The sequence below is a fragment of the Bos taurus genome, chromosome 8 (assembly GCF_002263795.3).
Source record: "Bos taurus isolate L1 Dominette 01449 registration number 42190680 breed Hereford chromosome 8, ARS-UCD2.0, whole genome shotgun sequence".
Classification (NCBI taxonomy): domain Eukaryota; kingdom Metazoa; phylum Chordata; class Mammalia; order Artiodactyla; family Bovidae; genus Bos; species Bos taurus.
Genome location: NC_037335.1, coordinates 7,624,131 through 7,638,474, shown reverse-complemented (window position 1 = coordinate 7,638,474; position 14,344 = coordinate 7,624,131). Strand labels below are relative to the sequence as shown.

Below are 14,344 nucleotides of genomic sequence, written 5' to 3'. Positions count from 1 at the left end.
CCCCATGGACTGCAGCCTACCAGGCTCCTCCCATGGGATTTTCCAGGCAAGAGTACTGGAGTAGGTTGCCATTGCCTTCACCCACCAGTAGCTGGTTGCTGCTGCTGCTGCTGCTAAGTCGCTTCAGTCGCGTCCGACTCTGTGAGACCCCATAGACGGCAGCCCACCAGGCTCCCCGTCCTTGGGATTCTCCAGGCAAGAACACTGGAGTGGATTGCCATTTCCTTCTTCAATGCATGAAAGCGAAAAGTGAAAGTGAAGTTGCTCAGTCGTGTCTGACTCTTTGAGACCCCATAGACTGCAGCCTACCAGGCTCTTCCGTCCATGGGATTTTCCAGGCAAGAGTATTGGAGTGGGGTGCCATTGCCTTCTCCGCAGTAGCTGGTTAGGGAGAGTCAAATGGAAGGGAAACAACCCAGCTAGAAAGAAGAATACCTGGATTGGGAGACCATGCCTGATGCACTTAAAGATCATGAGGGGATCTCAGAGATCATTTGGTGCAAACCTTTTTGTCCCACCATCATCAAAACAACAACAACAACAACAACTCCCCCAAGGTCACAGAGCCCCATAAAGAGGGGTGCTTCCTGAGCATCTACTCTAACTAGGCGTAAAGGTTGTCAGATACCGCCCTTGCAGTTAACACACTCACCATGTGAGGGCGCCAGCGTTCTCTCTCTTGTGGCCTCCAGAATGCAACAGCGTGATTTTCGAACATTCCATCTGAGACTAGCCCAGAAATTCGACTTAAAAAAGTACCTGCCACTTATTGAGCACTCCTGCACGTCAGACACGCTAGCAGCTGTATATACTTATTCAAGTTTTCCGAAATCCTTATAAGCACGTTTTACACATGAAGAAGATAGACATGGACTTTCTTAACATCTTTTTTTTAATATGGACCATTTTAAAACTCTTTACTGAATTTGTTACAATATATTGTTTCTGTTTTATGTTATGGCTTTTTGGCTGCAAGGCATGTGGGATTTTAGCTCCCTGAGCAGGGATCGAACCCGCACCCCATAAGTTGGGAGATGAAGTCCTAACCACTAAACGGCCAGCCTTGGAATTCCTAGCCCAAGGATTTTAAGTAGCTTGCTTAGTACAGAACTAGTACAGGCAGAACCAGGATTCAAATCTGACTCCAGAATCTTGAACATTTATTAAAGCCCACCCCCGCCACTCCCAAAGAGTAGAAACCTAAGACCTGGAAACCCTGCACAACCTGGGTCTAGGTACCACTCCAAGCTGAAGTCTTTCAACTTCTCTTCAGCTAGAACCACTGGGGAATACGGCTCACTATCGACAGTCACAAGTCCAAAGAAGGGGACAACTGGAAGAGATCCCTGCCCGGAGCCTCACTCTCCGCCCTCCAAGTTCCCCAGGTGCCCCTGGAGACACATGAAACCTCCGCGATGCGGTTCAGGACCCCCAGCTCGTTCACTGCACCTGTTAGGACTGAGGAGCCCGGAACCCCTACCGCCCCAGGCATGAGCCCCGCCTCCAACGCTCAGCAGGGGGCGGAGCCCCGAGCGACCCCACCCTCGAGGGAGGAGCCTCGCCTTACGCGTCCTGGTCCCCAACCTCGCATCTGCCTCTCCACGAGGCTCCGTGCGGGCCTTTGGGGTCCCGGACGGGCCCAGGGCAGGTGAGTCCAGCCGCGAGCCCCACCAGCGGCGTCGCACGACCTGCGCGGGTGAGGACTGGAAGTCGCGTCCTCGGCGGTAGCGACCTCCCCACCCCGAGTTGGAAATGCAGGGCTTTTCCCCAGCTTTACCCTCATCACCTGTTAGCCGCATGAAAACTCAGTTACCGAACATTTTAGAAGCATCCCTCATGAAAACCCGTACCCCGGGTCGAATTTTTCTTTCTTTTCGGCTGTTTACCACTTTTTAACCTACCGCCCCACCCCCCACCACCCCACCACCCCCAGTGGAGTGCAGTGACCGTCTGCTCCGTCTTTGCACCCGCCTCTCCCGCACATCACCCGGAGGCGGCGTTGGGAAAAGCAGCCATTTTAGACTTCTGGGGAGTGGGGGAGGGGTGGGGATGGTGGGGGGGGCGTCGATCTGCAGAGGAAAGGGGACGCCGGCGACGCCCCCTCCCCTCCTCCTTTCTTTGTGGTCCGCAAGCCAGCCCCTTAGCCAGCGTCGCGCGGTTCACCGTTCGGGGGAGGGGCTCGAGGGTGGGTGGGGTGTCCCCTTGGAATCCGTGTCCCTTTGGCTTCTTGCCTCTTAAGGCTGTAACTGAGCCCAGCTTTCCATCTCCATAAGTAAACCTAAAAAACACATGCCCTTGTGTCGAAAGATCTTAAGGATCAGATGCATTTCAGACGGGAGCTTTTCCAGAAGCTTCCTCTGTTGGAGAGGACCAGGGCGCAGAGCTGGCAGAAGTTCAGGTCGACTTAACTGTGGCCGGTCTCCCTGCAGCCGCGCAGTTTTGTCAGGATACTCTGTCGAGTGTCTTGAAGGTCTGATTAGGGGCAACCACATTACATTTTAGTGAGTCTAAAGCGCCATCAAAGTAAAAATACATATTAATGTTATGGAATGTGGTGCTAATTAAACAGTGGGAAAACATGGATTGTAAGAGCCACACCCATTTCTGAGATTTTTAAATTCTTTTCAGAGTTACTGAAATGCAGTAGCTACCACCATGCCAGGAAGCTGCTTAGTTCCTTGTGTTTTCATCATCATTTGCAGGCCTGTGCAGTTGAGGAAGCTGGTGGATAAGTAGTATAAGAGTGGGGGGGATGCCTTCAGTGTCTTAGAAGCTGGGGTGCTGAGCACTTAGACTCAAACATATGAATGCCCCCCCACAAGACCCCAGTGGAGTGTGATGATTTGGGGCAGGAAGAGATGGGGGTGCCAGGTGACCTACATCAGGGTTAAAATGAAACCCCAGCTGTTTCTCAGTTACCAGGGCTAATTTTCTCTAGTTAAGCTGGCTGTGGATCTGACATGACATGACCCCGTGACTTGTCACGGTCCTGAGCGCTGCGTGGTTGTCACATACACAGTGCTCCTGCTAGCAGGATGGTCCGGGCATGCTGAATCGGCATCTGTGTCTGTGTCCCTTACAGCTTTCTCTGTCCCAGCCATCTCTCCACTGAAAGAGGGGAGACAAAGCACCAGCAGTGGGCTGAGATGATTTGGGAAGGCAGACAGAGGAGGACAGAGAAAGCATGGAGATGAGCTAGGGCCGCAGTCCAGGAAAAAAGTTGACAAGGGCTGGCTCCTGTTCAGGCTGCAGGGTCAAAGCGGAGGACGCTTGTGGTGTGGTGCCTGGCATGTTGTTGGTGCTGCCTGGAGAAAGGTGAGGGTCTGGATGAGGCAACCCTCCTTGGGAAACTGGCTTATACCCTGCTGCAGCTGGACTTACTTTTTAAAAAATTTGGGGGGACATGTTATTTATTTTTATTTTTTGGCTATGCTGGGTCCTTGCTCTGCATGGGCTTTCTCTATTTGCAGTGAGCCGGAGCTTCTCTTGTTACAGAGCACAGGCTCTAGGCACTTGTACATTAGTAGTTGCAACTCTCGGGCTCAGTAGTTGTAATTCACGGGATTCACATATGCTCTGTGGCATATGGGATCCTCCCAGACCAGGGATCGAACCCATGTCCCCTGCATTGGCAGGGGGATTCTTATCCACTCCACCACCAGGGAATTCCTGGGGTTTCTCTTTGATCTGACCACCTCCCTCCCCAACCACATTCCCTTTTTGGCTGTATATGCTCTTAAAGTTGATGGCAAAAACGTGGCTACTTGAAAGTTTGGAACCCACCAGAAATGCTGGAGAAACCAGCTAAGTCAGCAGCCTCTTTCCTCGTTTCTGCCGGCAGGGATGCCAGAGGGGCCGTCTGTGAGGAAGTTTCACCATCTGGTTTCTCCCTTTGTGGGGCAGCAGGTGGTCAAGACAGGAGGCAGCAGCAAGAAGCTAAACCCCACAAGTTTCCAGTCCCTCTGGCTGCAGGACAGCCAGGTGAGTTCACTGTCTTCCAGCAGGTTCGTTCCATACCTCACTCCGGTGGGCCAGCTCCATCAACACAGCCTGTCCCTCCCCTCAGTTTCTGTTAAGACTTTCCATGCAGTTATTTCCTTTTTCCTGAGGGTAGCCACACTGGGACTCCATGCAACTCCTCCGCTGACGTTTCTCAGCCTCAGGTCAGTGGCACAGTGGCCCATGGAACTGTGCGTGAGCTGGATATTCATGTTCATGGTCTGAAGTGATTCTGGTGACTCTAGCTGAGTCCACTGTGCACTTTTGGTTGGAAACAGTATTTAATTCTCTGGGGCCAGCAAGGAGGTGAGGAAAGAGCATAGCCTTTAAAAAAATTTTTTTTTTAATTTACTTTTTAATTGGTGGAGAATTGAGCATAGCCTTTGTTCTGGGTTTCAGCCTGGCTCATCTTTGCCCTCAGCATCAGTCGGTATTCCCTTAAGGGCTCACGTGACTACTTGCTAATCTGATTTCTTGCCTCCCCCTCTGGCCTGCAGCTCACCCTGCCTTAGATCTCTCCCCAATCATGCTGAACTATTTGGAGCTCCTCTCACAGCCCTTCTTGCTTATGGTTTGACATGCTGATCTTCCTTTTTCTCCCTACTCCACCCCCATTCCTGTACCTTCATGTTACCACGGTAATTCCTAGTCTCCTTTGGATTCAGCCTTGCCATCACATCCTTTGAGAAGCCTGTTCTGTCTGCGCTGGGTGGGGGGAGAGACCCTGATGCGCTTCCAGGGTACTTTATATGTCCTCCTGTTGGCCCCTCATTCCTAAATTTGTCCTGTCTTTTGATTGCAGGAGACAAATAAACAGGACAGGGGCTGTGACCTCAGCATTATTGTATTCCTAGCACTTAACTGAGTGTCCGGTACTTAGGAGACTTACAGTAATTGGTGGTAGAGAAACTTATGAGTTCTGCTGCTTCTTAGCTGTGTGCTCCTAAACAAGGTACTCAACGTCTCAGCTCTAGTGTCTGCTTGAGTTGTAAAATGGGGTAAACCACCTACCAGTTAAAATTGAACTAAGTAGACTTTATGCCTGGCACATAATAGGCACTCAGTAAATACTAGTTTTCTATCTTCCACCTTGCCCTTCTATCTCTCTTTCCTTTCTCTCTCTCTGTCTCACACATACATCCCAGTCTATAAAACCTCAGTTAGAACTGAAAGATGTTTGTAAGAGGTCTGCTAGAACTTCACATGTTTTCTGCATTTGAAGGAGGGGCTCAAGGAAGGGAGAGTGGTTAGCCCAAGCTGACATAGGCTGGCAAGGGGCAGAGACTGGAGCCCAAGCCCTCTAACCTCCAGGTCTGCACGAGAGCACCTGTACTCTTTGTCCACACTGTCCTGCAAAGTTTGCAGGACACAACTAATGTCCCTTTGTCTCTGGATCCCAGAGGCCTGCATCTTAGCATCTGCTGTCACAGAGCTGGCTCGTAGAAAATAATTTTTCATAACAGACTCAGAAGACTGGCTAATCCATTAAAAAATTGGAAGCATTTCCTCTTGGGCATTCTAGAGTGGCCCTGCATCCAGCGTACATCTCTTTCATTGCTGATACGATTGTTCCACTTGCTACTAATCATTTTGAAAACTGTATACTAAGTGCTCATATGACTGGAACAAAAGGCAAGTCCCGAATACTCAAGTTGGGAAAGCTTCATAGAAGAGGCAGAAGGGGAGACATTTATATTAGGATAAATGGCTGGATGCACCTCTTCCAGTCTTCCCCTTTCTAGGTCTAAAAGGCTCAGTCTTTGTGGACTGCAGTAACAGAACATGTCACACCAGGTGGCTTATAGCAACAAAAATTTATTTCTCACAGTCTGGAGCATGGGAAGTCCAAGGTCAAGGTGCCAGCAGATTCAGTGTCTAGTGAGGATCAACTTCCTGGTTTGTAGACAGGTGTCTTCTTGCTGTGTCCTCATGTGGAGGAAGAGGTGGGGGAGCCCTCTGCAGTCTCTTTTATAAAGGCACTAGTCCGATGTATGAGGGCTCTATCCCCATGACCTGATCACCTCCTGGAGGCCCCACCTCTAGACACCATCATATTGAGGGTAGATTTCAACATATGAATTTTGGGAAGACACAAATAATTCTATACCAAGCCTTAGATCATGTTCATCTTTTTCTAGGTCCATGGAAAGAAATTATTCCTTAGATTTGATCCAGATGAAGAAGCTGTGTCCCTGGGCAATTCCCTACTGTCAGAGCCTCTACGAGAAGGAGAGCAGAAGGACAAAGCCAGGCACCACCAAGAAGCCTCTGACCCGTCCTCCTGGTCCCCGGGAGGAGACAGTGCTGTCCCCAGTGGAGACGATGGTCTGCAGTGTTTGGGGGGAGACACCCCTGCAGGAGGTGCTGAGAGATGGCTGCAGGTCAGCTTTGGTTTGTTTGGCAGCATTCGGGTGAACGAGTTCTCCAGAGCGAAGAAGGCAAACAAGAGGGGTGACTGGAGGGACCCTGTACCCAGGTGAGGCGTGGTCGAGTAGGCCATGGGCTGGGACTGCGGCTGTGCAGGGTCTCCGGGCTTTGCCTGGGCCAGGCTCTCCACCTGCCCTCTGGCAGCCCACTTCTGGGAGAGAGAACCCACTTCCCTGGCCACCGTGATGGCAGGGAGACTGTGGTCTACACTAGGGGAGTGACAGGAACCACCTGGCAGCTTGGAGAGCGGGGATAATTTTCCCAACGAACATGGCCTGAGTTATATCTACTTTCTTTGAGTGTTTGGGGTCATTGTTTTTAAGTTTTTTATTGGATTTTGATCAGGACAATAGCCTGTACATTTTCTACTTTTGGCATCAAAGTTTGCAGCCAAACACATAATTGATCTTTGCTTACATTTTATATACATAAATGAAGATAAAATGTTCATTAAAAGTAAAACATTCTGATAAAAACCAACCAAACAGAAAAAGTAAAACACTCTGTAAATGTTAAGAACAGGTAGTTGTTTTGATCACTCAGATTTTCTCCATTCTTGCTTATTTTTTTGCTTATTTAATATGCCAAGCTCGGGAAGAGGAGCATTGAAATCCCCCACAGTAGTTGTGTTTTTATAGGTTCTCTTTGTCTTTCTTGGAGAAGGAAACGGCAACCCACTCCAGTATTCATGCCTGGAAAATCCCATGGACCGAGGAGCCTGGTGGGCTACAATCCATGGGGTCGCAAAGAGTCGGACACGACTGAGCGACTTGTGTGTGTGTGTGTGTGTGTGTCTTTCTAAGCACTTTAGGGGCTTTGTTTTGCTGCCCTGGGTCGCGGGCATCAGGGTCCCTGACTCTCACAGTTTCTTTATAGCTTCATTATTAAATAATCCTGTGCCTTCTGACTGCCTTTGGCCCTAATTCGGTTTCTTTTGACATTAACAGTGCTGTTCCATGTTTGGTTGGCTCACTCCCCGTACTTTTTTTCCACTTGTTTATGGGTTCATTTTTTTCCACTTATTTTAGGTAAGTTTGTTATCAACAGTGAATAGCAGGCTTTTGTATCTCTTTAAACTCAAACTGAAACTCCTTGTTTTGAAATTGGGTAACTAGGCTATTTGGATTTTCTTTCATCTGCAGTCTTACTGTCCCTTGTTTTCTTCTGTTGGATTTATCAGGATTTATCACATTTCTTTTCTTCCCCCTCTTTTTTTAAACCCCTGTTAATTGGGAAGTACTGCTATTCATCTTCATCCTATTGGTGGTAATCTTATCTTTAAATGATACCTGTTTTTTTCCCCCCTGGGTTAATAACTATCAATTTTTTGATAGCTTTACATTAATAATCTTCTCCCTTATTATGAACACTGGTGTTTCACTCACTCTCCTGCCACCCCTCTCTCCAAGTTGAGACTTTTAAAATATTACTATTTCTACTTCTATACTTTTCTGTCATTTCTACCCCATCTTCTGTGTCTGCTGAGCTAGTTTAGAATTTTAGTTCCAGATGGCTAATTAACTAAATTGTTAGTTATGTATAATTAAATTCAGTGATATTAAAAACATACGAGGGGTGTCCTTTGTTAGGCGCCTCCTTCCCTCACACTTGGTTTACATTCTCAGGTGCTCTGCCATGACTGTAGACCTCAGATCGTGCAGTAGATGTTACAGGGTCCTGTGCTGATATCTTCACCCATCCTTTCCATCTTCCTCCACCTTGAATCCTGCTGATTTCATTTCCATTTGGGATGTATTTTTCCTTGAGTAATCACCTCAAATACCATGCACAGGTGTTTTTCTGAGTCCTGTTCCTCTCAAATTGTCCCTTAACTTTCACATAAAGATGCGTGAGTCTTGGTGTCCAGCTGCAGCCTGAGTCTCTCCCCTCACAGAGTGACCCACTGTTGCTTATCGGGGTTCATGGAGGTTTCTTCTCTGTGTCTGCAATTCAGGAAGCCCAGGGGAGTGAGTGTGATCTTGCCCAGGATGGGAGAGGGGCCTCCTTAGCATCGGCTCTGCCCTCCTTCCTAACAAGCCCTGCTTTGGGCCGTAGCCACACCTCCTGAACTTGAGACTCTTCTGTATGTCCCAAGTTGTCTTCTATGTATTGTTTTGATCAGGAAAAAGGAGAATATATATTTTTTCTTCTAATTACTCCATTTGGCTGTGAGAGTTTGACAGTTGTGGCAGAGCCATCCCTTTTGTCCTCTGGGACCTGAGCTTCTCCAGGTTTGTCCTGCGTGGAGTGGGAGCCGTGTGTGCACACAGGACCAGATGCTGCTGGCATCACCCTGTGGACTGTGGCCTCTCCTCTCTTCCCAGGCTGGTCCTACATTTCAGCGGGAGTGGCTTCCTGGCCTTCTATAACTGTCAGATGACATGGCGCTTCTCTTCCCCTGTGGTCAGTCCCGCCTCTGACATATTGTCAGAAAAGTTTCACCGAGGACAGGCCCTGGAGGCTCTGGGCCGGGAGCAGCCCATCTGCTATACGCTGTTGGACCAGCGATACTTCTCAGGCTTAGGTACGGCTGATGGCAGAGGGTGGTCCCCCGATAGACCTAGTGAGAAAGTCCCTTGTCCGGGAGGTGGGACACTGGGACCCACCACAGCTCTCAGGGCTCCTTGGCTCTACTTCCCTCTTTTTTTTTTTTTTTTTGCCTTGTGGCATGTGGGGTCTTAGTTGTCTGACCAGGGATTGAACCCATGCCCCCTGCATTGGAAGTGCAGCATCTTAACCACTGGACCACCACAGAAAGTCCCTTCCCTGTTTTTTAAAATGAGGGAGTTATCAGGCTTTTCTGACTTCTCTCCTACCCTGATTATATTGTTAGTCATAGTTGGCCTGACAGCCTCCTGGAGCATGACCTTCTAGAGAGCAGGGGTCACATCCCTCCATCCTTTTTTTTTTAATTTATTTTTAAATTGTCGTATATAGTAGGATCTGGAGAAGGCAATGGCAACCCACTCCAGTACTCTTGCCTGGAAAATCCCATGGACGGAGGAGCCTGGTAGGCTACAGTCCATGGGGTCATGAAGAGTCGGACACAACTGAGCGACTTTCACTTTTCACTTTCATGCACTGGAGAAGGAAATGGCAACCCACTCCAGTGTTCTTGCCTGGAGAATCCCAGGGATGGCAGAGCCTGGTGGGCTGCCATCTATGGGGTCACACAGAGTCGGACACGACTTAACTGACTTAGCAGCATATAGTAGGATCATGACAGTTCCTGCACCCAGAGGAGCACAGGCTTCTAGGAGCAGCATTTAGGGTAATTTAGCAAGAGAAATGAAGGCAATGGCACCCCACTCCAGTACTCTTGCCTGGAAAATCCCATGGATGGAGGAGCCTGGTAGGCTACAGTCCATGAGGTCGCTAAGAGTCGGACACGACTGAACGACTTCACTTTCACTTTTCACTTTCATGCATTGGAGAAGGAAATGGCAACCCACTCCAGTGTTCTTGCCTGGAGAATCCCAGGGACAGAGGAGCCTGGTGGGCTTCCGTCTATGCGGTCGCACAGGGTCAGACATGACTGAAGCGACTTAGCAGCAGCAGCAGCAAGAGAAATACTCTATAAACTAGCTGCTATTGTGGACAGTAATCATAACAGCTGACGTTTTTCAGGTGACTGACTCCGCCTTGCCAGGCACACAGTTCCACCCTTACTGCTCTTCTGCAGGATGGCCACTTACCAGTTTTTCCTTCATTCAGATGAAAAAATTGAAGCAAAAGACCCTTTGCTCTAAGAGCACAGCTGAGATATGAACCAGGTAGTCCACTGGTGAATTAGAAATTTTGTCTGACTGTGAAGTGCTTGGAAAGAGCAGTCTTTTCACCCATCCATCACTCCACGCATGCTAAACGTCTGCCTGCCACTAAGCCCACTGTCTCTCCTGGAGGAGAGTGTTAATAACCCAGCAGACTTGGACTCAACTTCCTGGAACTTAAGATAGACTGTGATAAATGCCTAGTGGAGGTTAAAGAAAATGCACTGTTGGGACATTTTGAAGAAACTTACTGATTCTGAAAGGAGAGGTCAAAGTTGACGTCACAGCAAATGAGACAGGAGTAGAAAAAAATAAAATAACACCTTCTAATCAAACCAATATTATAAAGCAATCATCAATTAAAAATAAGTAAATATTTTAAAAAATTAAAATGTAAAAAATAACACCTTCTGAACACTTTCTATATTTCAGGCATTAAGCTTGACATTTTAAATAATAATAGCAGCTAGTATTTATTATCAGAGAAGGCAATGGCACCCCACTCCAGTACTCTTGCCTAGAAAATCCCATGGACGGAGGAGCCTGGTAGGCTGCAGTCCATGGGGTCGCTAGGAGTCAGACACGACTGAGCGACTTCACTTTCACTTTTCACTTTCATGCATTGGAGAAGGAAATGGAAGCCCACTCCAGTGTTCTTGCCTGGAGAATCCCAGGGACGGGGGAGCCTGGTGGGCTGCCGTCTATGAGGTCGCACAGAGTCAGACATGACTGAAGAGACGCAGCAGCAGCAGCGGCAGTATTTATTATTACTCTCTACATACCAGCATAGTGCTCAGCATTTGTATGTATGTGTGAGAATTCTCATTTTCTGCCCACAAAAATCGGGTTACCCACCCCCATTTTAGAGAGAAGGAGACAGAAGCTGAAGGAAGGCAGGAAACTCTATAGGGTCAGGTAGCTGGGTCTGGTTGGGCCAGGATTCACAGCCAGGCACTCAGATCCAAGCCTCTTTTGTTAATCTCTTTGCTATAACTTGGGCCATGTGTGAGTTTTATGTCATTTCATCTTTACAACCACCTCTGGGGTGTGTGCATACTAAGTCACCTCAGTTGTGTCCAACTCTTTGCAACTCTATGGACTGTAATCCACCAGATGGGTAAGTGTTAGGAAATCCTTTGCAGATGGTGTGACTGACTCAGTGCAGTGACTCCCTTGAGAGCCCCAAGGACGCGTGGTTCCTCCTGAGGTGCTCCGTACGCTAGCTTTGCTCTGTTTTATTAATTTTGTGGCCAGCTTTTCTTATGGACGTTTCCTTTTGCCTTCCCTTGTCCCCTCCCCACCTTCTTCCAGGGAACATCATTAAGAACGAGGCCCTGTTCAGAGCCGGGATCCACCCGCTTTCTCCAGGCTCCCTCCTGGGTCTTCCACGCCTCGAGGCCCTGGTGGACCATGTGGTGGCCTTCAGTGCAGACTGGCTGCAGGGCAAATTCCAGGGCACACGGCAGCACACGCAGATCTACCAGAAGGAGCAGTGCCCTGCCGGGCACCAGGTGGTCAGAGAGTCCCTGGGGCCGCCGGGGGGCTTCCAGAGGCTCACGTGGTGGTGCCCCCAGTGCCAGCCCAGGTTGTCAGCAGATGAGCCCAAGCAGCTGCAGCCCTCCTAGAGCGTCCAGCCTCCTCCTATATGGAGCTTTGCCCTGAAGGGACTGTGATGCCTGAGCATTGCAGACAGAGCTGTGGGCAGAGATTGGGACTGGGCACAGGAATTGGGTGGTTGGGATGCTAGGACTATTGATGTCCATCTCACTGGAGTTCGGTCTAGGGCGGTTTTCACAAAGTTTGATTTTGTTCTCTGCTAGTTTTGGTTAATTCTTCCTATCTGATCCCCATTGTGAAAGATGAGACAAGTCACAATGGCACTTTAGGGAAGACCTCCCGAAATGACAGTGTGGCAGAGCAAGTGAGAGCCAGTGGGAGACAGCCAGGCCCAGCTCTGCTTTGCAGATGTTTTATTTGGTTTGGTTTTGGTTTTAAAACACTGGCTGGAGTTAAGATCCTCCATTTGAGAACCAGGAAAAGGGAATTATCATCCTTCTTTTTTCCTCAAGAGGGATCCAGGGCTGAGGGGGAAGTAACAGGAGAGTAGTGCTCGAATTTAGCCTCTCGATTGGACCCTTCCCGTGGGACAGAGATACCAGGAGAAGGAGGAGAGACAGGATCAGGGAGCTGGCCATTTTCTTGGTGTGTCCAATGGGTTATAGAAACAAAAACAAAACCTTGTTTCCTCCTCAAGGTGATGTATTTGTGACTACTGACAAGCTCACCAGTACAGGGATCAAAGTTGTTAGCAAAACCTCGAAGAAACCAGGACATGGAAATAAAGCTGTTCATTACTTTGTGCTGTCATCTTTATTTGGTAGGAAAGATTCTTTCACCATACGTAACTGAGCTCTTTGTGAAGGCACCGTGTGAGACGTGTTGAGTTGGCCAGATGGGTCTGCTTACAAGGAGCGGGGCTGGGAGGAAGGCAGCCATGCACTCGTTACTCTTGTCTGTCTGAAGTCACTGAGCTGCCCACGGTGGGGTGGGGAAAGCCACCTGATGGCAGGCACTGGCTGGGGGCCAGGGGGTACCCACACAGGCCGCTTCCTGTAAGTTAGTGTCTGCAAGGGGCTGGAGTATAAGAAGGGCTGGGCTGGGCAGACATCACAGCCTGCATGTGAGTGGACACTCACTGAGATTAATAGAAAAGGGAAAATGCTGTTGGCAGTTGTTGAGAAAAGAAGCCACAGAACTAGAAACAGCAGTGGAAGTGGAAAGAGGCAGAGATGGGAGGGTCACCATGGTGATGGATGTCAGCTGACTGGATGTGGAAATATGGCTGGGGAGGGGCTGAGGATGGCTCAGGCCTGGCAGCTGAGAGCTAGAGGAAGCCACCCCCACTTTGCCCTTGAGATAGAAAGTCGGAGGAACTGAGCAGGTTCCATGAGGAGACAGACCTTGTGCGCTGAGCTTGGGGTACCTGTACCGAAGCAGAGGACAACAGCCAGGAAGCTTGCTGCCAGTGCAGGCTTGCAGACATGGATTTGGGAGCTTTCCTTGGAGCGGAGGGTCAGTTCGAGAAGGTTAACAAGGGTACTCGTGCGGCCTGAGAAGGATGGTCACAAGAGAGCCTTAAGATCTTTTGTATAAGAAGCAAGAGATGACAGAAGCCAACTGGAGATCAGATCGAAGAGGAGGAGAGAACTCTGGGGGCAGCCAGTGGTGCACAGGACAGAGAAGAGGCCTCTGAATTTGACAGTAGGGCAAATTTGAGGTCATGACCTATGAGAGCCAATTGTGCAGAATGGCAGCCAGTCTGTAGGGGCTGAGGACTGGGTGGGAGCCCAGTGAGCTGTGAGGGAGCTCTGCTCTTCAAGAAGGTGGTCCTTGAAGGAAATGAGAAAGAGGATCACAGACGGAAGTGATGTCAGGATGTGTGTATGATCAGGTGAGGGGGAAACCAGGATGAAGAGAAAATACAAGTGCCAGCATGTAGAGAAGCCTGGGCTCGAGTAGGAAAAGAAAAATAGACACAGAGAAAATGAGCTGGAGGTGAGGTCTTTTTGAGGCACAGAATAGGAGTTAGGGAGCTTTTGTAACAGCTGTGAGGGGAAGTTAGAGCTCAAGGGAAGGTTGTAGAACCAGGCTGGAGACCAGAGTAGTTAGTTGCTCCATTTCCTGACCTTGTCCAGCAGTCTCTAGTAGCTTAGGGTCAAAAAGAAGAGCTATGCTGGATGAACCCATAGTGGAAGGTTGTCAGGGTAGGAATGGTAGAAAGCCAAGAGGGAAAAGGAGATTCCTTATTTTATCATTTAAGTTGTTAAAATTCAAGCCACATAAAATTTTATAGAGCAAAACATGGGAGAATAATTCTCAGTCTACTCTGTCCTCTCAGGAACTGACTTATCACTTCTCTGACTTCAGTCTGTAATGAGGAAAATAGTAGCACCTAGTAGCTGAGTTGTGAAGGTTGATGACCACGTTTTCAGTTCTTCAGCAGAACTGCATGGACTGGGTTCCATGTGGAGTGACAGGGAAGCAGAAACACGAAAGAAAAACACGGAAAACACGGCTGCCGCGCCCGCTCTGAGATACCATTCATCCTGGCAGGAGGTTCGTGGCAGAAAGTCTCAGGTTAGTTCTGC

The 14,344-nt window shown here is 49.0% G+C and overlaps 1 protein-coding gene across 3 annotated transcripts; it reads left to right on the top strand.

Annotated features, from left to right (window-relative positions):
* The first annotated feature begins 1,565 nt into the window (after positions 1-1,565).
* On the top strand, positions 1,566-12,553 carry NEIL2 (nei like DNA glycosylase 2). Of its 3 annotated transcripts, none has more exons than XM_005209827.5 (5): positions 1,566-1,648; positions 3,842-3,981; positions 6,138-6,475; positions 8,751-8,950; positions 11,508-12,553. In XM_005209827.5, the coding sequence occupies exons 2-5, from the start codon at positions 3,844-3,846 to the stop codon at positions 11,819-11,821; spliced, it is 990 nt and encodes a 329-aa protein (XP_005209884.1). In that variant the 5' UTR covers positions 1,566-1,648; positions 3,842-3,843; the 3' UTR covers positions 11,822-12,553.
* The last annotated feature ends 1,791 nt before the right edge of the window (positions 12,554-14,344 follow it).